The 26,579-nt window shown below is 40.7% G+C and overlaps 1 protein-coding gene across 1 annotated transcript; it reads left to right on the plus strand.

Moving 5' to 3' along the window:
* The first annotated feature begins 370 nt into the window (after positions 1 to 370).
* Positions 371 to 26,205, plus strand: slc38a10 (solute carrier family 38 member 10). Its single transcript, XM_084740071.1, has 18 exons — positions 371 to 473; positions 674 to 943; positions 2,740 to 2,857; positions 3,316 to 3,361; positions 3,534 to 3,627; positions 3,901 to 4,044; positions 8,033 to 8,157; positions 13,118 to 13,220; positions 13,573 to 13,755; positions 15,469 to 15,580; positions 18,035 to 18,141; positions 18,247 to 18,400; positions 19,852 to 20,016; positions 21,147 to 21,593; positions 21,702 to 21,788; positions 23,312 to 23,332; positions 23,755 to 23,895; positions 24,634 to 26,205. The coding sequence occupies exons 2-18, from the start codon at positions 854 to 856 to the stop codon at positions 25,941 to 25,943; spliced, it is 3,447 nt and encodes a 1,148-aa protein (XP_084596197.1). The 5' UTR covers positions 371 to 473; positions 674 to 853; the 3' UTR covers positions 25,944 to 26,205.
* Positions 26,206 to 26,579: the final 374 nt, after the last annotated feature.

Raw genomic sequence — 26,579 nt, forward strand, 5'->3', positions numbered from 1 at the left:
CTGTGAAAAAGGTCTACAGTCAGACAGAGTGTTGTAGCGTTGAAAAGTGCAGTATTTCTTTCTGAAATGTAAGGACTAGGGGAGTAGAAAAGCAGCATTTAAAGGAAAGACTTAGCTAAGTCACCATAGATATGCTAGAAGAAAGTAAATAAGCGTACCTTTGTCTCCCGAGTTTGTCCATTGCCGCCAAATTCAGGACTACAGCGTGACCACTAGTGGGCGCCAGAGTATTTCCACAGAAATTAAACCACTAGGTTGTGTTGTCTTCTGCCACCTCCTCGACTGCAGCCCCCACTTCCTGGATACGCGTTCAGAAAAACAGTCGGGCTGTGTGGTTTTGCCGTTATCATCTTAGTTTCCGTTAACCTGTCGCTCTTACACGCACTTTTTTCCAACGACGAATGACCGTTTAACGTCACGCAGTCACCGATGATAACGTAAACAGGGCGGCGAGGCGGTGGGCGCAGAGAAAGGTGAGTTGATCAAACTACTGTCGGTTGATTTTGGGGTTAGCTTGCGAGGTAGAATATACAATCTTTACAATACGTTGGTCTTCATTTTAATGCATTTGCTAGTTATGTTTCAGCTTAGTTGGTGTGTATTTTACAGAAAGAGCACAGGTTCAAATGTGTTAAACTCAGCTCTGTGTGCGTGTGTGTGTGTTTTCTCTCAGAGCGCCACGTCATTGATCTGCGGAGGGATAAAGAAAACACACCCCGGAATCTAGTCCCCGCTTCGGATCAGATATCGGACCGCTATACGTCACCTTCAGCCTTCAATGAACTGCTGTTGTGTCCGTTTTGTTTGACGTTTTCTTACCGAAGGAGGACCCGCTGTCAGTAAGCGGTTCAAAATGACGGCGTCCAACTGGGGTCTCATCATGAACGTGGTGAACAGCATCGTGGGCGTCAGTGTGCTCACCATGCCCTTCTGCTTCAAACAGGTGGGTCACCTGCGGCTGCACAAGTGCCTGCGGAAGTGCAGCTTCTGCGAAAAAAATCATTCCCAGAAATAAGCTCACTTATATAATGGTGGAAGAAGTAGCTATTTAGATTACATGCCTAACTCACCTTAGTTAAAATAGTAGTACAAGTCCTATATTTACTACAGTAGAAGCCACTATTATTGAGGCATTAACATCTCAGTACCTAAATGTTGTAGTAGGTGGTACTGATTTTAACTGCAGTATATACTATTTGGTTTAATCTTTCATAATGCATCATGTTTTCTAAACGCATTATATGTTTTGTATGTAAAATCTTAATCTGAAAAGTTATAAGTAAATAACTATGAGAAATACAAAGTAATAAGATGGAAATATTCAAGTAAATTACATATGTACAGTATTCAGTCATTACTTCCCATTATTCACTACATACAAGTTTTGCACAAATGCAAAGATAGTCATGTAGTATAGGTGTGAGAGCTGCTATGATTAGTTGATCAATCATTAGTCAATCAAAAGAAAATTAAATGCCACTTACTTGACGAATTGATTAATAAGTTCACTCATTTTCAAGCAAAAATGTCAAACGTGTTATTGTTGTACCATGAGTTTTTGGTGTCATATCCCTATATAGAAGTGTATCTGTATATTTGAAAGCCTTAGCATTATTAATACATCATCATTAAATTTAACATTATATGCAATCAATTGTTGTCTCAGGTGTTGATGAATTTTACAAAGCCATGTTTCTATTTATCTATGCATGTATGTTAAAAAAAATTTAAAAACATTTCTTAGTATAAGAAAATATAATTCCACTGCACAACTACAGCCCTCAAAATGACCTTGAATTGCTAAATCCAGACTTGTTTGAAATGTTCTGTGTTTGCAAAAGCTCCTCTGAAGTACCCTTTGGCAAAATAATGTAGGCCACGATGTAAATCTTCAATCTGTCTGTGGAAAAGCATAAAAAGGAAGAAGAATTAGTATATCCATTTATGAATTCATTGAGATCACAGTATGATCTCAGGAAACCATTTGCTGTCAGTGTTTTGGCCTATATCCTGCCTCACTTCCTCCACCTTAGTATACACAACCAAAGTGGGGGATTATTCCTGCTAAATATGGGAATTGACTTACTCTGTGCTACAAAAAAATTGTATGAAGACAAAGTTTTGATCTGACTTGGATCTTCATCAGGTCAGAATGCTTGAACAATGAAACCACACCCTTATTTATACATCATGCACCTCCATAGGCCAACAAGTTGTGTGACAGCAGGTGTGGTTAAGCATTCAAACTGCACAGGATGATAGGTGTATGTACATATATGATATGGCATATATGAAAACACTGAATTCATCATCTCTTGTATGAAACCCCTCAAATTGTAATGTGATATTTTCACACAGGTCTCTGTTAGTGTTTTATTGCATGCTCTCTGGAAGTTAATTCTTCTGTTGCTGTCATAGATTAAACTGATTTATAAAACTCATAATGGTGGATAAACATGGTGTTTCTAAATATTTTATATTGTGGATAACTTCTATATGGTCAAGTGATCCATTCTTTTGTTATCATATCATGAATGGATCTTAAATGTTGTAAAGATAGTTTAGTATAATGCCAATTTAAATCCCAGCCAGGGCATTAAGACTTAAGCAAGGTCACTTTGAACACAGATGCTTGTATGATTTTATGACATTATTTTCTATTTCAGTAATATAATCAGATCACAGGGCAACTTTATGGATGGATGTTGTGTGTTGAAGTGTGTCTCTGTCGTCTTTCAGTGTGGCATTGTACTGGGAACTCTCCTGTTGTTCTTCTGTTCATGGATGACCCACAAGTCTTGTATGTTCCTGGTCCACACAGCAAGCAACACCAAAAGACGAACATATGCAGGATTGGGTGAGTTTAGATACTTAAAGGTGTCATTTTTATGTAAATGAAAATTAAATTTGCTGCCCTGTGTTAATAGTTTCATAGGTAAATCATCTGTTCGGTTAATGATTTGTGTTACATTTTATGGCAGCAACAACCACTGCCTTTTTTAAAAAAGAGGAAGAAGTAGATCATTAGCAGTAGAAACAATAGCCATCATGACAAACAAACAGATAAACTTGTGTCACAACAGAAATATAATTTACAAATAATCAAAACATACCCACAGTGATGATAAACAAGGATCTCACAGATTGTAGCTTTAAGCTACTTTACTGCTACTGTACTGTAAACACTGTGTTTGAAAACATATTTAGAGTGGTTTAAAAGGTATCGATTGGTATTCTAAAAACAAACTATTTTTAGGACACTGCCATCTGTTAGTCCACATGTTGTTCACACTGACGTCATTGTCTTCTCTGCAGCCTTTCATGCTTATGGGAAACCCGGAAAAACACTGGTGGAGACCAGGCAAGTCTCATTATTAATTTACTACATACATTATGCTGTCTGTATTATGATTTGATTTTCTATGAATAATTATCATAGATTTATAAAAAAAAAAAATAGAATGAAATTTTTTACAAAACCATAGACACTAACAATGGCTGTCTTTTCACCTGTCTCCTCTCTCCCCCCGCAGTATGATCGGTTTGATGTTGGGGACCTGTATTGCCTTCTACGTTGTGATAGCTGATCTGGGCTCTAATTTCTTCGCTCAGCTGTTAGGTTTAGAGGTTTGAGATCAGTATTTGCTACATTTATCAAAATGAGTAGAGAGCGATGAATTGTTTCCTCTCTGGTGTGGGTGGGACTTCATTGCACTGTTGTTTCTATTACTGCTCTCTTTTGCATTTCCCTTACTTAATTCTTAAGCAACAGTTAATAACTGTAGTTCATGGTGGTGTGATACCATTGAGATGCATCATTAAACTTACAATATGCTGAATCAAGTCTGCAAGTTAGTTTTTAAGAAACAGTGTTGTATCTTGTTACTCTGTCCTCTAAAGGTGACCTTCAGTTTTCGCGTGCTGCTGCTGATCGCTGTGTCTCTATTCATCGTCCTCCCTCTGAGTCTGCAGAGGAACATGATGTCCTCCATCCAGTCCTTCTCTGCCATGGCTCTCATGTTCTATACGCTCTTCATGTTCACGGTGAGCCCACAAACACACAGATGGCTTCACTCCATGCGATGCATCTGAATAGAAAGACGCTCTATTTTTACATAAGACACTTAAACAAAATGCATGAAGAGGCTTTTTATGCAGTCATATGAAGTTTATCATAAAGTGCAGAGAAAATCTGCAGTACAGAAAGATGCTGTTTATTTAAATGATTCCTGCTACCATTCAAAATCCTCAAGGTGAACATATAAAGTATCAGATGAAGAACTGTGCCACACATACTGTTAATAATAGACACACATTTATAACCTGTAGCATAGTTTATTGGCACCACTATCTATTTTAGCTTCAAACCTTGATATTCAGAATATCGTTTGGATGAATTTTATTTTGTTGTATTCTGTGTTAATACTTCCTTATTTGCTCCATTGTACAGAACTATGTCTTCCTTAACAGCACAGTATTGTCTTGCTCGTCTTTTTTTTTTTAAAGAGCAAATTCACACTAAATCACATCAGGCAGAAAACAATTGCTGCACTGCTCTTTAGAGGCTGAAACAAAGCCTCTCCCCTGGGAAGGAAACACCACTTGGAAGTGGCCACTAGAGACATTTTAAGCACTGTAAGTGCAAAGTAAATGGAGGTCAGATAGTCAACTCCACTAAATCACAAACTGTTGCAACTTCAGGGATTTGTAGTTCTATATTTGTTCGTTTATTGCCAGAGATAAATGTCAAGTGAATTTTCTGTGTTTCAGACTTACTCCAGGTTCATTTTCCTAGCCAATTCATTGCTGTTTGTACAGCATGTCAGATGTATTTGACATATTTATCATAGTTTTTAGAAACACATATTTATCCTTTGGTTCTCAATACAACACTCCTATTTGTACATACTTTCCTATGGCTGCTGGCAAGCTAAATGGATGTAATTCCTTCAACAACCTGAAAAAAATAAGAAGACTCAAGGTTGAGGAGTCACAAAAGCCACATTTTTAGCCATGTAGTCATGCCTCAGTCCTTTGATGTTGAGGTTGCATCTTTCTTTGAAACATTTGAGTCATGCTGCACTTCTGGCTACATTCCAACCAGTGGGACTGTTTTATATTTTGTACTCGTTTACAATGTTTTTTCTTGCTTCTAGTTGAAAGATGCATTTTATTTCCACCATCCAGATTGTTTTGCTGTAGCCTTTAGGATGTTTTTGCAAGGTGAAAACAACACATCAACAGTGCAAGCCATGGCTGCAACTCACTATTCAATAAATTAATATCCTAACATCTCTTTTATTAATAGGATAAACTAGTGAAACATGTTGATCATAATTTGGTAGATACCTCAGTGACAGCTTTAAATAACCGTTTTTGTCCAACAGACGGTCCCAAACCTAAATATATTTAAATTATACTGGTTTAAAATACTATAAAATATAAAAATATTGTAAAAACAGCAAATTCTGACATGCACAAAGTTGGAACTGGCATTCTTGTGAATGTGATGCCTTGGGAACACCTGAAGGCAATTTCTTAAAATTTGGTACAAATGTCCTCTTGGACTTAAGGATGAAGTAGTTAGAACTTGGAGTTCAAAGGTCAAGGTCACTGTGAGCTCACAAAAAATGTTTTTGGCCATAACTCAAGAATTCATGTGGTAGTCATTGTAGGATAAAATGATGAGGTGATGACATTTTATATTTAAAAAAAATACACTTGGGCCTTTCACTTTTATTAAATCCCTCCACCACATAGATTATGTGAGTCTGGACTTCTGGCCATGCATGGATCTAAATAGAAACTTGACTGGTTGATGGAGGCATACAACCACAAGGTGGTAGTTTATCATAGGCTGAAGTGTGGTCAGGGGTGCAACATACAGTACTAAAAAGTTCGACTTCACTGACAGTCCAGCAGCAGTTTTCTGCCTCATGTGATTCTGCTCATTTACTCTTTAAATGCACACACGCAGTTTGTTTGTGTGTGTGGTTCTGTTTTACTGACCCGTAGTGCTGCTTCCACAGACTCCTCACTGCCGTTATCAGGCTCTTTGTGTGATGTTCTGTAGCATGGCGATAACTTGGAGCATTGGTGTGGTGTGTGTCTGGCTTCAGATCCAGGCCCGGCCCAGTCCAGACCCCTAACCCTCTAACAGTGATGTATCTTCCCTCCTTCCCTCTCTCCTTTCATCCTCTTCCTCTCTTTTCATTGCACCACTTCACTTCTTTCCCTTCCTCTTCTTTCCTTGTGTCCTTCTGCTCTCCCTCACTCTCCTTGACCACCTCCTCTCCTCCTCTGCACCTTTTATTTGCTCCCCACTGTTCCACTGCTGTTTCTGTTGCCGGTGATGTAGATAGTGTTGTCGTCTCTGCGCTACGGCATAATCTCGGGCTCCTGGGTGGAGCGGGTTCACCTGTGGCGCTTGAAGGGCGTCATTCAGTGCCTGCCCATTATCGCCACAACCTTCTGCTGTCACCCGTAAGTAAACCATGGAAACCACCCCCAAAATAACACCACCGTAAGGGCAGTGGCGGGGGGTGGAGAGTGAAGGAAGCCCGATGTTTCGCCTGCAACTTTATGCTCCTTAAACCCCCCTCCCTCCGCCTAGCTGAACCTTCCGCCCTCTCCTCTGAGTCATCCCCATTTTTCACCTTTGTAATTCGGGTTTTGGTCTGAGCCATTTGAGCTCTATGAGTGTGTGTGTGTGTGTGTGTGTGTGTATGTGTGTGTTGGTGGCAGTAGTATTAAGGCAGAGGAGTGCAACATACTGAGGTGAAAGTTTCATCTTTGCTGCCCTCACACCACTGCCCCACACCCAGGATGAGCAGCCTAGGTGTGGGTGTGGGCGGAAGGAGGTTTATGGAGTATTCTACTGTCCTTTGGGACTTAATCGGGTAATTAAAGGAGAAAGACATAGGAAACGCATGCTGATCGAAAACCTGTGAAGTAGTTCTTGTATAGATTGCTTGTTCATTAGCCTCTTTTTTTTTGCTGTGTTTTTTAAAATCAATTTTACAAACCCCAATTCCAAAAATGTTGGGACACTGTGTAAAATATAAATAAAAACAATGCAATTATTTGGAAAAAGTTTTCCACCTATATTCAATATTGAATAAAGAGCAAAAACAAGATATCCAGCGTTCAAACTGATAATTTTTTTTTGTAAATATACACTCATTCTGAATTTGATGGCTGCAGCACATTCCAAAAAAGTTGGAGTAGGGTCATATATCACTGTGGTCACCTTTTTTAACAACAAACACTGAGTGTTTGAACCTGAACCTGAACCGAGGACACTAATTTTTGAAGTTTTATGTGAAAATCTTTTACCATTCTTGCTTAAAATATGACTTCAGGTGCTCAACAGTCCATGGGCTCCTTTAATGTATTTTTTGCTTCATAATGCGCCACACATTGTCAGTGGGAGACAGGTCAGGCCAGTCTAGTAACCCACTCTTTTACTACAAATGCTTTTGTAACATTTGCAGAATGCGTCTATCCATTGTCTCGTTGGAATAAGCAGGGGTGTCCCTGAAAAAGAGTCAAAAGTCATCTGTATGGCAGCATATGTCACTCCAAAATCTAAGTACAAATGAGTGTACATTTATAAAAAAAAAGCAATAAAGTTTATCGTCTTTCAACTGTATTCAACTGGATATAGGTCAAAAAGGATGTGCAAATCATTGCGTTCTGTTTTTATTTGTTCCACAAAGTGGCCAACGATTTTGTAATCAGGTTTGTGGGATTTCACTTTTCTTGATTACATAACACCTTCATTAATCAATTTTTGTCCACTATGACAGGTTTTTAGTTCAGTGTGGGGTTTCTTGTTATGTCTCTAAGTTGTTGTTCCCTTTCTTCATTTTCTCTGGTTTTTCTCTCCTCATTCATTACTTTCATTATCTGTCTATGAGCCGTCAGCATGGGTGCAGCCCCTCCTCCCCTCCTCTTCTTCGTGCTCTTCCCCCACTTGTCTTCATTTGGTTCGGGCCGTAACCCCCCTCCATCCCCCCCTCCTTCCCCTCAGATGGTGCTGTCCTCGTTCAAACACGGGCTGCTCAGCGGCTGGTGGCTAGAGCAGGTCAATGTGGTGCGCTGGGAGGGTGTGTTTCGCTGTCTCCCCATCTGTGGCATGGCCTTCGCCTGTCAGTCGTAAGTACTCCTCCCGCCCCTCCACCCGCAAATGAAACTAATAAAGAAAAATGAAACTAATGTCAAACAAGATTCAAAACAAGATTCAGAATATGGAAAATCTGACAGTAGTCCTCAAATCATATGGTGGGTTGACACTCAAATCGTCTTCACTCCTGCAGCGACGCAGTGAATCGAATCTTTGATTGCTGCATGTGGAAATTGAGCAAATGTCACAATTAGTGCATGTGTACTTGCATCATTCCTCGAAGCCACAGTGGAGGGTTTGGGGTGAGTTCGTCATGTAATGAGACACACAAACTTGTGGTGGGGATGAGGTCGTTGTTGACGGATTTGTAGCTGCAAAGGGAGGCTGCTTATTTTTGCTAATGGCCTTTTCACAGTCAGCTCATCTGTTTCTGCTCCACTGCTAGGTCTGCTTTCTCTGGAATTAACATGAGAGTTGTATAAAAATAACTTATTGTCATATTTGTCACAAAAAAAACAACCAATCAGAGCCAGCTTCCAAACCAAAGCATCAGTATTTTACAACCTGGGAATGAGTCTCCTAGGTCATTAGATTGGTGCTAACCCATACACTGAGTTAAATGACACCTGTCACCAGTTTGTCTTCTGCTCCGTGTGTGTTTGAAGCTCATGGATGTAAGTACACAGAACTCCAGACTGCAGGGAGTCCCATTGGGAGATGTTTTGTGTTAGAGGCTGGCTCTGATTGGTTGCAAGAATCCACTATGCCTAAAAGAAAACAAATGTCATTAGGAGTACTAAGAGGAGCCAGATGAACCTTTTTCGTGTATTTTTCTATGTCTCACGTGCTACTGTCTGGATATAGTGATTAGAAAAAAATATATATATAGTATGTATAAGCTATAGACTTGGTTCAGCAAATATGACAAAGCTTTGTTGTTGTTTTTTTTAAAGAAGTTACCAACTGCAGCTTTAAACTGCTTTTTGTCCAGACTTTGTCCAGACTTTTTTGTACTTCTTCTTTCACTGTAAGAAGCTAACAGCTAACATCTAGATAAGTTCTTCAGTATTAGTTAACAAAAAAGAAGCATAAAACCTTGTGGTGAACTTGCTCAACAATGAACTCTTTTACCAACCTATTACTGGCCTAAGTAAAAGGCAAGATTTTCTATAGCCTGAAAAGGGAGCCAAGACGTGAAGCATGAGTCTAATTTTTTTCTCAGACCACTTGAATTACTTAATGCTTAAAGGTTATAATAGAACTTTAGCCAAGTTATGCAAAAAATAAACCACCTACCCCAGCTTTAAAATTAGCACAGTGTACATGGATGCAGACCTAGCTAGTGTGACAAATACTGTACATTTAGATTATTTTTTCCCCAGAAAGTAAAAGGTTTTCACACTAATCTCGGCATTCCATCAACTGTCCCCACAGTGACTGAGAAAGTCACACTACTACATGCCACTTCTCACAACTTAATTGGAGCGAGTCACCATAATCATGCATCTCCTCATTTTCATCCATCTGCATGGTCTGTCTCTGTCTTTTTATTTTGTCCTGTCCTCTACGCTTTACTGCTTGCTCTTGGTTTGCGGTGACTTGGGCGGATGAAGGGGAACGCGTGGAGGACTAGCGGCATCTGGGTGTGCAAAGTCTTATCTTTGATTTGAACGCAGCACTGGGGAGGAAGGATGCAGGGAGTGTTGTGGTGAGGTCATTAGCAGCCAGATGTTTGGGTGGTGGTACTGTATGGGTTTGTTTGTGTGGGAGAGAGTGAGGTAAGTGGCAGGAGTGGGTGACTGCAGCCTTGAGACTGAAACGAGACTTTAATTAATGTAATTGCACAAAGCCAACAGAACATTATGGTATGTCAGGCGCGTTCATTAGCGAGTGAGGTGTGCACATGCTAGAGGAAGAAGAAAGTGTGTATTTATGCTCGTGTGTGTTTTGTGCGTCGGTTCCCACTAGTGGCGCTGAGTGATATTTGGCAGGGCGATTTCTTGGCCTGTGGTCAGGCCGAGCGAGGCGAGCGCTCCGTTAGGCGGCAGGCAGCTTAAGCCAAACCACTAATCAACACATTGGAACGCCGCCATCTTACAGACACACACTGATGTATTCACAGGCTGATTAAACAGCTCTCAGCACATTGGATTTTTATTACATTCATGAAATGTGTTTACTTTCAGTTAAAACATTACTTAACATCACCATTATGGCGGGATGGGGGCTGGCCCCGTTGTTTTTTGGCCGCACGTTTGAATAGCGAGGAGCAGTTAGCTCATAATAGAGGGACATAAGAAAAACATGTGCAGCGAAAAATGTCCCTCTGTGATGCTACCGTCAGCATGCTTTCAACTCCAAGTTAATGATATTATCTACAGCGCACACTCAAGCCCTCCCTTCACACACACACACACACACACACACACACACACACACACACACACACACTCCCCCAATGTTGGCTTTGAAGACCTTCCCCGTCATATTTCCTCCATTTAAGGGCAGCGTTAAAGCAAAAACACATTAGCCTCTGAGTCAGGACTATTGAGTGACCATTAGATGCTTTAGCTCCCCACTTACAATATGCCGTTTTATTTAACCTTGGCCACGAGATTTACTGGTTTGCGGATTAAACAAGCGTCAAGAAAAAGCACCACGGGACAGTGCTCGCTCATAAAACCAGAGTGTGTGAAAGAGAGACAGGCAAAGAGAGAAAGAGAGTCAGAGAAAGTTATGGTTTCTTTCTCTCATTTCTTCTCTCGGTTTCTTCTTTTCACATATATATATGAGAGAGGGAGAGAGAAAGAGAGGAGGCGAACACAAAGAGTCTGCCAGGAAAGTTTATAATGCTCTAAAACCTGCCAGGCACTCGCTGTTATATATAAAGCCTGTAAATTCACGGGGTAATGTGCTGATAGTCCTCTCCACACACCGCCACGCTTTCTCATAGCACAGGACGTAACAGAAAATGACAAAGACAGATACCCGGGCTTACAGACAGACAGGTTCAACTTCAGCCAGCCTTGACTACTGTCACCCATTCTGTGTCACACACATACACGCACACACTCATATATAAACACTTTCTACACACTTTACCCCCACTGCCATGACATTGCTTCCATCTACAGCTGTTTTAAAAATCGACTGCAATTAAAACGTAAAATCAGTTGTTAAAGGAGAACTATGTAAGACTTGAGTATTCCAAAATGAGAACTGCAGCCCAAGTAGCTATTTTGAGCCATAGATCTATATTAAATAGGTTGAATGCCTATTTAATAGCCTGTACAGTCTATGGTTGAAGCGAGTTGTATGGTTGACTTTATCCTGAAAACAAAAGCCCACTGCTCCGAAAATACAGACTGTGGAGTTTGAAAAGCAGTAAAGCAGACAGTCACCGACTCCATTAACATATTGCTCAGTTTAACCTTTATAAACATCTACTCCTCCTAAAAGATTATTAATGACTTTTTTCCAACTCATTACCCCACATTTACTCATTCGGCGAATATTCAGCATTAATATTTGCTCTAATGGATGTGAAACGGGCAAAAAAAAACAGACGTTCCAGACTGGAATTAAAATTTCAAAGGAGGACATGCTGGCTGTACTGTTGTTGAAGAAGCCAGTATTACAACTTAGCATGTTTTGCTGAATCTCTGACATATAATGGTCATTTTATGATTCAGTACAGTAAATGTATTACATATTTCTCCTTTAATTAACATTATATTCATAATATGAAGAAAATCCACATGTTGAAAAACATGTTGCATTCATATGCATGTCAGGTATCCTTACAGACACACAACTTGTATCAATGAAAGTACTTAATGTATGATTTACTGGATGAGTGGGAATAAAGGAACTGATACAGGAAAGAAAACAAGTACTCAAGCAAGAGCACAACAAATTATTCGTAATAAATAATTATATATAATATAATTTAAGTTCATCTTTTCCCATTAGGTTGGGAGGTGGCAAACTGCGGTTCATTTTAAATAATTTCTCAGCAGGTGAAAACTGTCCACTTTGTTTCTTATCACCAATAAGTTAATGCAGCTTGAAATTAATAGTTTGGATTATTTAAAGTGTGGTTGTTTGAGTTACTTATTGACAGTCAGTGTATCACTTACAGTAGATGGTGGTCGGCACGCAACCAGGTTGGAGAAGCAGCAGGAGTACTGCAAGGTAAAATGACTGATTTTGTCAGATGAGTGGTTGTGCAGGAGATATCAATACTTGGTTTCCATTGGAAAAGGCTGTCTGATACAAAGTGTACACTTAAACTGATTATTTTTTTAATAGATGGGCCTTTTTAAAGTGGCTAAAACACATTTTGTTGCTGACCCTGTCCACAGCAGCACATTGCTTTGCTTCTGTGAAGGTTCCCTTCTCAGCTTCTCCAAACTGGGGGCATGAGGTGGGTGGCTGACTATTGACAGGTACCTCATACAACCTCACTTCATATAATCTAACTATGATATTTTAACACAAAACAAAGTAATTTAATCAGTTATACATTTTTTTTTTAATTTGCTTGTGACCTTTAAACAGATTATTTTATTTGTTTTAGATATTCATTAAGAATCCATGCAGACAATCTGCAAATTTACATCAGTGAGGCGTTATGAATGACAAACAAGAAATCTACTATGACTACAGCTTAGTAGATAAAATAAATCTAATTTGATGTGTTAATGGGCTAAACAAACAAATAGAAATCACTTATCTGAGTTGGTTACTGACAAGGACATGAGGAGCAAGATGCATCATTTGATTATTGAGTCACACAAATGGGCCTCCATGTGGCTGCATATTAAAGAAATCTATAGAGCAGTTTCCAGAAAGAACTGCTAGACTTCCCATGGCTGAAGTTGTGTATCTGATAAAATGCAGACAGCACATGAATGCACAGCTGCAGCACTCGTGGTCTTGTGTCATGCAGCATGCAGACTGTGTTGTTGTTGGGCTGCTTGTCTCTCACAGGCAGGTGCTGCCGACCTACGACAGTCTGGACGAGCCGTCCGTCAAACGCATGAGCACCATCTTCACTTCGGCCCTCAACGTAGTCACCATCTTCTACATCACTGTGAGTGGAAAAACACACTTCCACGTCCACCATTCGCCACTATCACTGTTGTCATATGGAAACTTTGTGATACCACAGAGTATCTGTTTGTCCTGATCTTTGTCAGATATGCCCATAAAGTTATTAAATGATGTTCTTTCTTGCAAAAAATATAACAGTGGTAAAATTGTTCTTTTATGCTTTTAAGCTGGCATTAAAAGTCTTTTTGATCAGACAGCCGAGCAAACAATTTCATTTAGCAAACAATGACGAACTTAACTAAACAAAACTCTAAAAAAAAAAAAACCTTTCTCCCCTTCGTCTTTTTCTTTTTGCTTCCCTCCCAACCCTCTATTTACTCTCTCTAAATCAGGTGGGTTTCTTTGGCTACGTCAGTTTCACTGAGAACATTGCAGGCAACGTGCTGATGAACTTCCCGTCCAACCTGGTGACAGAGATGATCCGCGTGGGCTTCATGATGTCCGTGGCCGTCGGATTCCCCATGATGATCCTGCCCTGCCGCCAGGCCATCAACACCATGCTTTTTGAGCAGCAGGTGAGCTGGAATGTGACAAATAAACCATCTGTAATGGGAATGCAAATGGTCTAAATGTTTGGATACAAGTTTAAAAAAAAACTAAGTGTGTGATGTATGAAAAATAACAGATGTGTGCAATAAGAGCTCCCCCCCAAGAAGGAGTTGTTGTCTAACTTATGCATATTTTTTGCTCCTTTTGAATAGATTATTTACAATGTAATGTTCAGGGAAACTTGCTGCTTTATTATTGTGAAATGGGCATTCCATCCTCTCTGTTACACAGTTTGACAATAACAACAGGAACGTGTTGCTCCATGTAAACAGAGCCTCCTGGAAACACCTGCTCTGGTACTTAACTGTGACGTCAATTGAATTTTGATCATATCCAGACGTTGCAGGCACATAAACACATCTGACTTGTAAAAATCCTTGTTCAGGGAATATTTTATTATTTTCTCCTTTTTCAAACCTCACCACAGACGATCATCCACTAGGTCTTCCAGGGAAGAGAAAGTCCTGTGTGCGTGTTTTTGATGAAAACCAGCCCGTGGGCCTATTTCAGAAAGCAAGTTTAACAAACTCTGATCTAATCCTAATCCTGAACTCTGAATTGACTCAGTCTGAGATGGGAAACTCTGTTCCAGAACAGCCGATCGCAATTTTCTCAAACAACTCTAACTATGTTCATTCTGAGTTAAGTGCGTGCATGAAAGCCATCATTAGTGGAGCTCCAATACTATGATTTGCCATGGCAACAGGTAAATAATGAGCAGAGCCTCTATAAATATGAATGTATGCCAGTGCAGACCATGATATTTATCTTAAAAAAAGTGGAGAGAGTCAATAAGGCAACACCAATACATTTTATTTGGTGTAGTTCACTCATTCATAATAAGGATTTTGTAGGTGTCTTGGTTCAAACTGACTGTGATTTTTTTAGACATGTATTTTAGGCCTTTATTTTAACAACAGCATGTGGAAATATGTGAACAAGAAATGTGAAAATTGTTTCAGCTTCACCACAATCATCCTCCCTCAGAAGTATTCACATCCTCTACAAATGATATGATAGGAATGATAATCTGATAGGAATTTTCCATCAGTGCGACCCATCACAATATGACAAATGATTGTTTATTGATCAGAGTCTTATGTGTCTAGAACTTCATACTGATTGGTTTGATTTAAACAGTGCTTGCTATAGTAATGTGTGGTAAATGTTTCGGTGTTGGCTGACAACCTGACAGCTGTGTTCACGTCCACAGAGTCACAGTGTTATAAAGACGGATGATGTATAGATTTTATTCTGAGCAGAAGATGAACCCACAATGTCAGATATTCCTCATGTTGATCACAGATCCATGATGAAAGCGCTCATGTTAAAGACAGTCCTTAGGTTAAGAACTATATATCCAGGGTTTTGATGTTTCTAGAGATGTAAGTTTATCTCTGATTCTGAACAAACTCAGACTTTTCCCTAAACCTGCTCTCTGAAACACGGCCCAGCAGTACTGAATGCTGGCGATTTGATGATGAGAAATATGGCAAATAAGGATCGATGCAGCCGCGACAGTTGAAAGAATGTTGTGGAAACACTGAGTAGCACAGGCTACCCAAGAAACAAAACTCAGATCACATGACAAATCAGCTGAAATTAGAGATGTGTGAGTATTTATTTATTTATTTATTTAAGTCTTTGCTCTCCTCACACTCTCTTTGTCCGTCTTACAGCAGAAAGATGGGACGTTTGCAGCCGGTGGATACATGCCTCCTCTGCGCTTCAAGGCGATCACCCTCTGCATTGTGTTTGGCACCATGCTGGGAGGCATTCTCATCCCCAATGGTATGTCCCGTGTGTGTGTGAGTGTGTGAGAATAATCAGGCATGGATTGAAATTATGTGTGTGTGTGCGTACGTGTACAGCTCGCTGACTGGAGGTCTTTAAGGTGCATGTGTTCCTTTATGTGGGCGGAGTAGCCGGGGAGCTTTACGACGTGTGTGAATGTGACTTTACGAGTCAGTGACTGTCACACTCTAACACAGTCCTTAAATCAGGGCCCTAACTTTTATCTCCTTTTAGACGGGCAGACGGGAAGATAGGGCTATTATTCTCCCAGACTCACTCTCACACACACATACACACACATACACACAGATCCATGTACACAGCAAAATTGGCTCCTGGTCAGGTTCTTTGAGTTCGTCCATCTCTCTCACAACCGGCTCCAAAATGGTAGAGATGTAAAGGTTAGCATGAGTTTATGTTTTATTCATCCTTTTATATGGTAGCTGTTTGTTAAACTTTTGATTGGGTGGACACAGACAGACACACACACACACACACACACACACACACACACACACACACACACACACACACACACACACACACACACACACACACACACACACACACACACACACACACAGAGCGGGTTTGGCTGGCTCTTTGTGTATCTAATCAGACTAATAGACTGAGGAGAAGGGAGGTAAGGACCCTGGGGAGAATGGACACTAAATCTGAGGGAGACAATATGGTGTCCGTCCTCTGGATGAACGATGGGTTTCCAGGCCCGACACCCAGCCGGGCCAGTCCACAGAGACAGGGGTGGGGCCAGAGCCCGCTGCTGCCAGGAGCACGGTGCCATGGACGTTAGCCTGGGGCTGGGCGGGTGCTGCTCATGAATGGAAGAGGGAGATATGAATGGAGTAAGTGATAAAGACCAGATATATGAGGAATTCCTGTGAATTGGAACCAACTTTTCAGGTTCTGAACCAATTTATTTTTGGTGGAAATAATCAGAATGGTGCTTGAACCGGGACAAGGCTGGTTCCATGTTGGTGGCAAAGGCCTGTGTTCATTTCAAGTGATTTTTAATGTGGATGTTGAGTAACATCACAAAAAGTGAATATTTTTAAAATATGTTTTGCATACAATTGGTCAGTGTTTAGATAAGGTTTGGTTAAGTTTCTGTTCATACTATGAAAACACGGAGTTGCAAAAGCTGGATCTTTTTACCATTTATCCATTACATTTGTTTAATTAATTAATACTTTTGGCAATTTTGTCAGCTCTTTATTAGGGATGGGCAGATGAAATCCCCAAAATTGATACTTTGGTATTCACCACCTATTTATTTGACATCAGTATATTTAAATAAATATCAATAATAAAATGATATAAAATGCTCAATCATATTTTGATGGAGTTAGAACTCTTTAGGAAGCTGATTTTGGAGAGGGTATTGAGAATGGTAAGTGTGACAGTATTGTGTCTTCAGGTTGTTTATGTACCAACAAGTACAGTTACACTTTAAGGTTTTATGTAGGCTCCAGATTACCCCAGTGAAATGCAACATGTTTAATCCTTTGCTTTCAAAATACTACAAGTGTAAAATTTCTGAAGGTTCATATTTCCATTGTATCTTTGACTTACCCCTTATTAATGACTTCTGGGTCCAAGTTTGTGAAGAATTTGATATTATTTTTAAGACAAAACTGGCTATTGAACCTATGTTCTGCACTCTTGGGATACAGTCAGCAGCACTAAAATGTTAGCCTGTCTTCACTGAAGCTGCTTAAGGTGCTTCCTTTCAGTACAAGTTCAGTGCATTTCAGACACCGTCCCTACGGTTTCGTATTGGATCTGGGGCACTTATCCCTTTAGAAGCTATAAGTTTCTGGTTCAAGGACCAACCATTCAAGCTTTTTTTTATATTTGGACCCCTTTTTGGATTTTATTGGAAGTTATGGGGCCCAGGCCCTTAGAAGTGGACTGTATGGACTAGCATGGACTGAGATCACAAAATGCATCTCCATGTGTAGGTGTCTGTGCTCAACATGCCACAAGCTCTTCATCATGTCTGATTACCGCTGCTGACTGACTGACTATGAACCTTCTGTTTTTTGTTTGTCTTTTTGCTGTTTATCACTTCATTTATTAATTGATATATTGATTGACTGATTCTTTGAATTGTATCCCCTGTTGTTAAGTGGAGAATGTGTTCTGTGTTGAGTTAGAAAAGGGGTGTCTACTAATCCTGTGCCCCTTAATTTGTAATGTTATGATCCTCAAAAGTCAATAAATTTACTCTGTAAAGAAACAAACAAAACAATTGTAATAAAAAGTACTGGTATAGTTTGGTATTGCCCATCCCTGCTCTTTATCTGTAATAATTCTTTTAGCACTATTTGACCTTTTTATCCACACACAGTTTTTGGTCATCATTTCAGCTGTTAAAAGTACCCCTGACCACAACATAATCCCTGTGTTTTTCTTTCCCTTTTCTCTCTTCAGTGGAAACCATTCTGGGTCTGACTGGAGCCACCATGGGCAGCCTCATCTGTTTCATATGCCCCGCTCTCATCTACAGAAAGATCCAGAAGAATGGGATCATCGCTCAGGTGACACAGGCAGAATTAATACTTCTTTCCCTAGTCATTTGCTCAGTGAAAATATTTTTATTCACGGTTTCTGACCTGCTTCTGCGCTTTCTCTCCATCCTGTAGCTGGTGCTGTGGGTGGGTCTGGGCATCCTGCTGATCAGCACCTTCACCACCCTCTCAATTTCAGCAAGAAGCCCTGGCATTAAAGTCCAACCCCCTCCTCCTCCAGCACCTGACAAGAACAACCTGCTGCCAGCAGACCTCCCCAAGCCGCACGGTAAAGATCAGGACATGCGCTAATGGCCGGCAATCACTTCCCTACTTGATGGGATGTAGATTAAAGTGGTTTACTAATGATCCATGGAAACATTTACCTCAACGGGCCAGAGCCACGGTTGTCTGCAGCATCTTGAGAGTGGATGCATGTAATTATTTCATGCAAAATGCACCAGCAGCACGAGAGACATGTTTATTTCTTGTTTTATTTTCAAAGTTGCCCTAAAACTGCAATTTAAAGAGAATATGAGGCTGCAGCAAAGGGCCAAGGAGACTAAAACAGAAGCACAAAGCCAAAAAAAGGAGGTTCTTTTCATCTGTGTGAGAAGAAAAGATGGAGACAGACAGAGTGACTGATAGACAGACAGCCAGGGAGAGGAGATAACCTCTTGATAATATCAGAGCAGTGCTGAGTGCTTGACATTGATGGAGCGAGAGTGATGCCCTTCAAACTCGAGTAATTTCTCTCCACCCCTCTACCTCCATTTCATTTCTCCTGCTGCCCCCTCCCCCCCAAAACACATTGTCTACACCTCCCCGTCTCCCTGCCATATCTCCTGTGGCAGCTATAAAATGCCTGCAAGCTCTAGGTGTATGAGGGAAACAGGGCAATACAGGGTTGGGGAGGGGAGACAGGTGCAGAGGTGATGGAGATGAAGACGGAGAGTTAATGTTATCATTTTTAGTTTCATTTCCTTTGCTTAACCCGTGGTTTTTCAACACCTTTTCAACTCTTTTTGCATCCTTCTTCATTCCATGTTTACCTTATTCTTTCCTCATATTTTAATCCAAGTGAAACCCATGTTGTCCGACCTCTCCAACTGTTTCCTGTTCATTACTTTCAGTTTCAACTCATCTCTCTTCTCACATTTATTATACCGTCTACAGTTGTGTTGGTTTTGCCAGTGTCAGTATTTGCTGCCACCTAGTGGATCTATTCATTAGTGAAATCAATTTGTATCAGTTCATGTGAGATATGCTGAGATGTTAATGTATTTTAATGCCAGCAGTTAATGTGTGTAATAAACACAACTGTACAAGAAAATAAAGAGTACATGTCAGGACCAATGTTAAATAGCTATACAGCCATTTTTACTTTTCTCAGACGAGAGCAAATAGTGGAATAAATGAGGTGTCAAATTTATGGTTTCCTAATTTAGTTGCTGTAATGCATCTCATATTTTTCAGACTGACTGTATATACTGCTTGTGTGGGGGGAAAAAGACACAGCAAAGGCAAATAAAAAGCTCCTCAGCAGCAGTACTAAAGTAAAAAATATCCTAGTGCTTAAACTTTATTTTTATGGTTGTATAAATCTATTACAAAAGGACTTACTTACTCAGTCATTTTGCCTTTTTAGGGAGCACAAAGGATCTTGGGAGTATGTTTGATATTTCATTAGTAGCATTAATCTATGATGTAATGTACTGTGTTTTGTGTGTCTGCATGTAGAAAATCCTCCAAACAAGAAGCCAGTGGAGATAGAAAAACCAGACCTTCCAGCTGTGGACGTAGTCAAAGCGGTGGAGCGGGTTGAGCCCCCCCAGATTAAAGGACCAGTGGAAGTACCTGAGAGGAAGAAGGAGGAAGAGGTACAGTTGGACCGCCCTGATGCCGGTAAGTAAACTCAATGAGGGATTGAATCTTTAAGGGATAGTTGGGATTTTTGGGGTTGTGTTAGATACTCATTGATAGTCAGTGTATTACCTACAATAGATGTTAAATTTGGAGAAAGGAGAGGAGTACCAGCACGGAAGTTAAGAACCTAAAAATTATCAATATCAGTTTAAATGTATGCTATATTTAGTGTATTTTTACTGCTTTACTTTGCTGACAGACAGCCTTTTCTGATGGGAATGCTATATAATGCCAAATATCTCTCCTAACCAACCAAACTATAAAGGCAAAATCAGTAATTTTACCTCACAGAACACAGGAGTTGTTGGTCTACTGCTGCCTTGATCAGTTAGTTAGTTAGTTTGTGTTATTGTGTGACTTTGGTGAATCTGAACTAGCCTTTTAAGACACAAAAGTTGCTAAATAACACTAACAAACTAACAGATTGAGGCAGCATTTGACCAGCAACTCCCATTTTCTGCATAGTAAAATTTCTGATTTCACCTATGGAGTTTGTTGGTGAGGAGAGAGTGATATTTGGCTTGGGTATCATTTTCCCATCAGAAAAGGCTGTCTGATGGAAAAGTAAACTGCTGAACATATTCTAAATACAGTGTACACTTAAAGTGATAACATAGACACTGCATTAGCCTTTTGATCATAAAATCAAGACTGGCTTGTAAACGAATATAAAAAGGCAGTAGAGCTGTAATTTTTCTTGATAAAAATCACTATAAGGTTTACATTTCTCAACCAATTTCAGTGAGTTGTTTTTATATTCAAGGCTTCAAAATTTTAGTGGAGTAAGTTTTTCTACTCTGTGTAGATCACAGACTCTTGAATTTAACATGAGTCATTGAAAATGGTTTGAGAATCAGAAATGTTAGAGTGGTTGTTATCCAGAAAAAAATCACAGTTCCCCTTTTTAAATATATTTATTCACAGGCAGGTCTTGACCAGACCAAAATGTTGCAGACATTGATGTATCTTAGCAACAAGCTGGAGCGGTCAATGCAGCATCTATGTATATATTTTGTAGCGTAATACACTGACTATGGATAAGTACTTCACCTCTAACTGGTTCTAAAATGAACTGTGTATAATTAGTTATGTATTGTGTGTTAACTCAGGTGTGGCCGTGCCAGAGGCGGAGGCCCATCGCCATGAGCCGCCCATCCCTCATGACGAGGTCCCGGTAGACACAAGAAAGAACAATGCAGAGCTGGAGGATGACAAGAAGCAACCTGTGAATCCTGCTGGAGGAGAAGAACCCAAAAAAGATCAAGGGCACGCTGTAGAGGTCGAGAACAAAAAAGACGACAAGGCCGAAGACAAACCAAAGCCTGTAGATGCTGTGAGGAAAGAAGAAGTGGATTTGGGTGGAGGGGAAGTCCAGTCCAATGAGGTGCTGGAGAAGCCGGTTGCAGATGCAGGCAAAAAGCAGGACATTCCCCCACCAAAGAAAGTTGAGAAGCTTGAGCCTGTGAAAGATTCTCTTGCAGGGAATGTAGCTGCAGTGGAAAATCAGGCTGCGGTGGCACAAGTTGTGGGCAAACCTCCAGATGCTGTGGGGAAACGTGAGTATTCATCACTGTTGTTTGTATAACTGTAGGTTAAGACAGCTGGGTGGAAAACGGTTTTAGTAGAATGCAACATTGACCTGGTGATATTTGATGATTTTTCAGCTCCAGTTGCTGAAGGAGAGCATCATCCTGCTGGAGATGATGCTCCAGCTGCAGACAGCAAAGATACAGCAGACGAGAAGTTGGATGGTAAGTTGAGCAGAAAACCGGAAGGGTTTATAGACGAGTTAATAGTCCTCGGCCACTTGTACTCAGATCTTTTCTTCATTTTTCTTCTAACCCATGCATTGATGGTGTTAAATGTTGTACTTGAGTGCTTCACGGATGGTGCCGATTCCCACGTTGGGAAGCTCTTATTCTGACTTTGGTGTGGTCATGAGCTTTTAAGTCATGTGGAAACAACATGAACTTGTTATCAAGGTAATGCTGATTACGTTTTTAAACTAATCTTGGTCACATAAGGATCAGCAAAAATCTGTCTATGGATTTGACATCCATACCTAGCCTGGGGAGACTTGTGACAAATTGACGAATATTTAAAAAAAATGTTTTAATTTGTGTATAGGTTACACGTTTTTAAAGCAGGGGAATATAAGAATCAGTTTGGGCATACAACAATGATAAATAAAAATATATTTTTGTGAAAGCGACAGGGAACCACTGGAGAGAGGCAAAAGAGCTGCAGGTCACTGACCCTTCTACTAGCGGTTGCAACCTAATACCATATTACAAATTGCATGAGAGTAAAAAATTGATATGCGATACATAAATTAATTAAAAGTTATCAACCAAACATTGGCATTGGTCTGCTGTTTTTCTGTATATATGACATCAACAGACAAATCGGCAAGTCGTACACCGAAACACTCCCAGACTTTCTGAGTTGTTTTTCTGACATTCATGCAAATATTCCCATTTGGGATCTTGGGAACCACATGAATGCAGGAGTAGCCTCTGAAATACAAATAATGGTCCTTTAACAGTAACATCTAACACATGACTGTTTTTGTTTGAGCCCCAAGTGGGGGAACAGTGACAGCATCATTATTGCATTTTCCACCTTTTTTTTCGCTGTACAAAGCTACTCCTGAACGTGTAGGGACTAAAATACAAGTAAGAGACCTTTTTCACATCAGCCATTTTGATATGAAATAGTTAACACAGGTGTTACCAATGATACTAATGAAGGCTCCGTTTCATTCAGGTGAAAGAGAGTCAGGGTGTTGCTACTGTGCATGTCGGCTCATTGGAGAGGTTCTGCAACAATAAATGTAACAGGACTAAAATTATATCTTGTGTTTACCTGATATTTTATATTAATATGGCAAAAGAACTATTGAGGCAGGTTGCAAGGAAGAGGGCACAAAAAATACAAGTAAAACACTCAATCATAAAGTATTGTAATAAATTTGCAGTGTTCTTCTGCATGCTGTTTATGGCCCTTTTTCCCCCATCCCTGTGTGCTCGGTTTATTTTATGTAATCTAATCTCAGTGATCTATTCTTGTTTATTGTGCCTTTTTTGATGGCATAAAAGGCAGTAGAGATGTTCAAATCAGTTTCTTTCTCCTACCTCTTGACCTGGCTTGATACACTACGCAGTCATTTTTGGCTTTTGTTGACTTTCTTTTTCTGTTTACGTTTGCCCTCTCTGTCCTTCTCCATCTTTACCTTCTTTTTATTCTTTCTTTTTCTGCCGGACACCTATCACAGTGATAAAAAAGCTGGTTGCAGGTATGAATTCTCTCTTGCCTCTTCTCTTTACCTCTGTCTGTCACTCTGTCATTCACTCAGTGGGCCATTTATCTATTAATAGATACTTACATATATGTAAAATATGTATTATTAATTTGTGTTTTTATCACATGACTAAATAATTTGCTGATGTAGAAACCACCCACTCACCATGCCCCCTAACATAGTTTGTGTGTGTGTCTACAGCTGCCTGTCCCAGTTTATATTTAAGGCCACAACCTAGATGTGTGTGTTTGAATGGATCAACGAGACAGTGCTAGGCCTTAGTGGAATACTGTCTATTTCCCTTCCCCTCTCACCTAGAGTACTGGCCCCACATCAGCCTTACTAAACTTCTTAACTAATGAAGTGTCCTCAGAGCAGGTTGTGACTGATTTTAATTCAATGTCTCTGTCCTGTAGAGGGCCAGCTCGACCACGCCGTGCTACTGCAGGTGATCAAGGAGCAGCAAGTGCAACAGAAGAGACTTCTTGACCAGCAGGCGAAACTACTGGCTGTCATAGAAGAACAACACAAGGAAATCCACCAGAAACAACCTGCGGGTATGTATACACATGATTTTGCAGACATGACTTAGACTAGGTCATACCAACAAAGATGATTTTGATCTAGGATTAGTTCTAATCAGAGTTAGCAAAACTAGGTTTAAGATGAATAAATCCAGATTTAATATTAAGCAGAGCTCTGTTGCACTATTTACCCTTCCTAAGTCCCACCCCTTTTTGTTCTGTGCTCCAATAACAGTTGTGCGAGCTTTATCACCTTTCTCCTTTTACTGTAAAAGCAACATATAGGGTCACGTGTTAAATTAGCTTGAGTTTAAAAAAAAATGCTAGCTAATGTTAGCAAAACACTCACTAGCTAGCTTGCTAATGATTGATGCTGATTAGCTTGCTAGTTAGCTTGTGTTTTAATAACATCAGTTAACTTAAGATGCATGTAAAACAAGCAGATCATCAATGAAAGAAAGAAGAGATGCGTTGAGTTTGTCCTTATCCTTTCTTTCAGGAACTAGATTATTTTGCTCAGTCCATCTAGAAAAGGCAGCCATTTTAAAAGTCAAACCTCCACAAGTGCAAGTTTAAAGTTAATATTTCATCACAGTTCAAACTGGAGTTAAGTTTTGGTGCAAGGAAATTAAACTTAATATCATTTAGTGTAGAAACCAAAGTTAACCCATGATTTAATCAGGGTTAAAAAATAATCCTTGTTGGTGTAACCCAGCCATAGTGGTTGTTCTCAATGTAAGAAATAAATGTGACAAAATGTTTAACTTGAAGGTGCTGTGGCTGAAGGTGATGCAGAAAAAGGCCTCCAGGAACACTTGGAGGTGATGGAAGGTGGCGCAGCCAAGCCCAAAGAGTCTGGCCTGGCCTCGGACCCAAAGCAGCACAAGGAAGGAGCTGGAGCTCCACAGGATGGAGCAGCGGAGCCTCACGCTGTGGCCCAGAATCAAGCTGAGGCTGGGGATAAGGGTGCCGAGGTCGGTGCTCCTCAAGTAGCTGTTCAAGCGCCTTACAAGGAGGACGGAGTAGAGTCCCATAAGCAGAGTGAGCTGGGGGCAAGGGGAGTGCCACTGGGAAAGAAAAGTCAAAATGATCAGGCAGCTCAACTTACTAATGAAGAAAGAAGTCTGGATAAGGAAAAAGAGAAACTTGAAAACCTGAAAAGAGAGCAGATAGAAAAAGAGGTTCAGGCCAGACTTGTAAAAGAGCAGCTTGAGAAGGAGATAAAGGAGAAGTTGGTCAGAGAACAGGAGTTAGAAAGAATAGAAAGAGAGAAGATCGAGAAAGAAGTGCAGGCGAGGTTAGAAAAAGAACGACTGGAGAAGGAAAGGATAGAGAAAGAAGTGCAGGCAAGGCTAGAAGAGGAACGACTGGAGAGGGAGAGACAGGAGAAGCTGGTCCGACAACAGGAGCTGGAGAAGGAGCGGGCTGAGAAGGAGAGGATAGAGAAAGAAGTGCAGGCGAGGGTGGAAAAAGAGCGACTGGAGAGGGAGAAGAGAGAGAAGCTGGCCAGAGAGCAGGAGCTGGAGAAAGAGAGAGCAGCGAGAGAGAAACTTGCACAGGAGAAAGCTGCAGAAGAGAAGCGTCAGCAGGAGATCCAAAGAGCAGACAATGAAATAGCTGAGAGAGCGAGGAAGGAGCAAACTGCGGAGGAGGCTCGAGAGAGGGTAGCCCAGCTGGAGCGAGCCGTGGAAGCCAGAAAAGCTGCGGCACAGGGGGCTGAGAGCGAAGACGGCAAAGCTTTGAAGAAAGGAGGACGAGACCTCAAAGAGAAAACTGCCGCTCAGGCTGACTCCAGAGAAGGCGCGGAAGAGAGGGCCGTCAAAGCTGAGATTCACCCTCAGGGCTCCCACGAGAAGGCCAGGGACCAGGGAGACACAGATCTAAAGCGGAGGCGCAGGGCACTGGGACCCAAAGAGGCCGCAGGGCCTCCAGAGGAGAGCAGGGGTGTGCCGGGGCTGGAGCCCCTGCTGGAGCTGGGGGGCTCAGACCTGCACGCAGCCCTGGAGGAGCAGCTACTGGCCGGGGCGGTGGTCCACTCACGGCAGATTAAGCAGGTCTCAGAGGACGAGGGAGCAAAATAATACACATCAGACATACACAGATTCTCAGCAACATATACTGTGCACCTGCCGAAAACTTGTAATACTGTGGACCACGATATCATCGTTGCCTTACATTCTTTCTTGCCTTCAGAAATGTTATGGACGAAGAGGAACATTTTATCTCTCTTGATACTGTGTACTCTGCAAATAACCCAAAGTCTTTATCAAATAGCAAAGAGTATGTAAATATTAACTTATTTTTGTCTTTTGGGGCAGAATTTTGAAGAGGTAGCTGCTGAAATGTATATAAACCTATGCAAATACCAGTCTGTGGATTGTATAGACAGGGTGAATATATTCCAGGGCAGAGGTTGCGTTACACTTTTTCGTTGTCTGTCATTTTGACTGACAGGGTCATAAAAACCCCGTCATAATCTATTTTTACCCGTCACTTTAACTTTTAAAATGATAATAACTACATATTCAATAGCATTTACTTTTCATTCATTTTTAATTAATATTCAGTCCGAACAAGCTGAACAGAGAATCCACACCGTACCTCTTTTATCAACACCATCATCTTTATTGGGCTTTTTGAAGAAACTTCAGCTGCTGACACTCAGCTGCCGTGACACTAGGTGCGTTCGAGATGAGCCAGGCCTGCGCAGAATTGAT

Source organism: Lutjanus erythropterus, chromosome 17, assembly GCF_056507025.1.
Source record: "Lutjanus erythropterus isolate fLutEry1 chromosome 17, fLutEry1.hap2, whole genome shotgun sequence".
In the NCBI taxonomy this organism is placed as follows: Eukaryota; Metazoa; Chordata; class Actinopteri; order Lutjaniformes; family Lutjanidae; genus Lutjanus; species Lutjanus erythropterus.

Coding starts and splice junctions, on each gene's coding strand:
- slc38a10 (XM_084740071.1), top strand. CDS start 854: ATGACGGCGTCCAACTGGGGTCTCATCATGAACGTGGTGAACAGCATC. Junction 3,362..3,533: donor AAAACACTGGTGGAGACCAG/GCAAGTCTCATT, acceptor CTCCCCCCGCAG/TATGATCGGTTTGATGTTGG. Junction 15,581..18,034: donor AGGCATTCTCATCCCCAATG/GTATGTCCCGTG, acceptor TTCTCTCTTCAG/TGGAAACCATTCTGGGTCTG.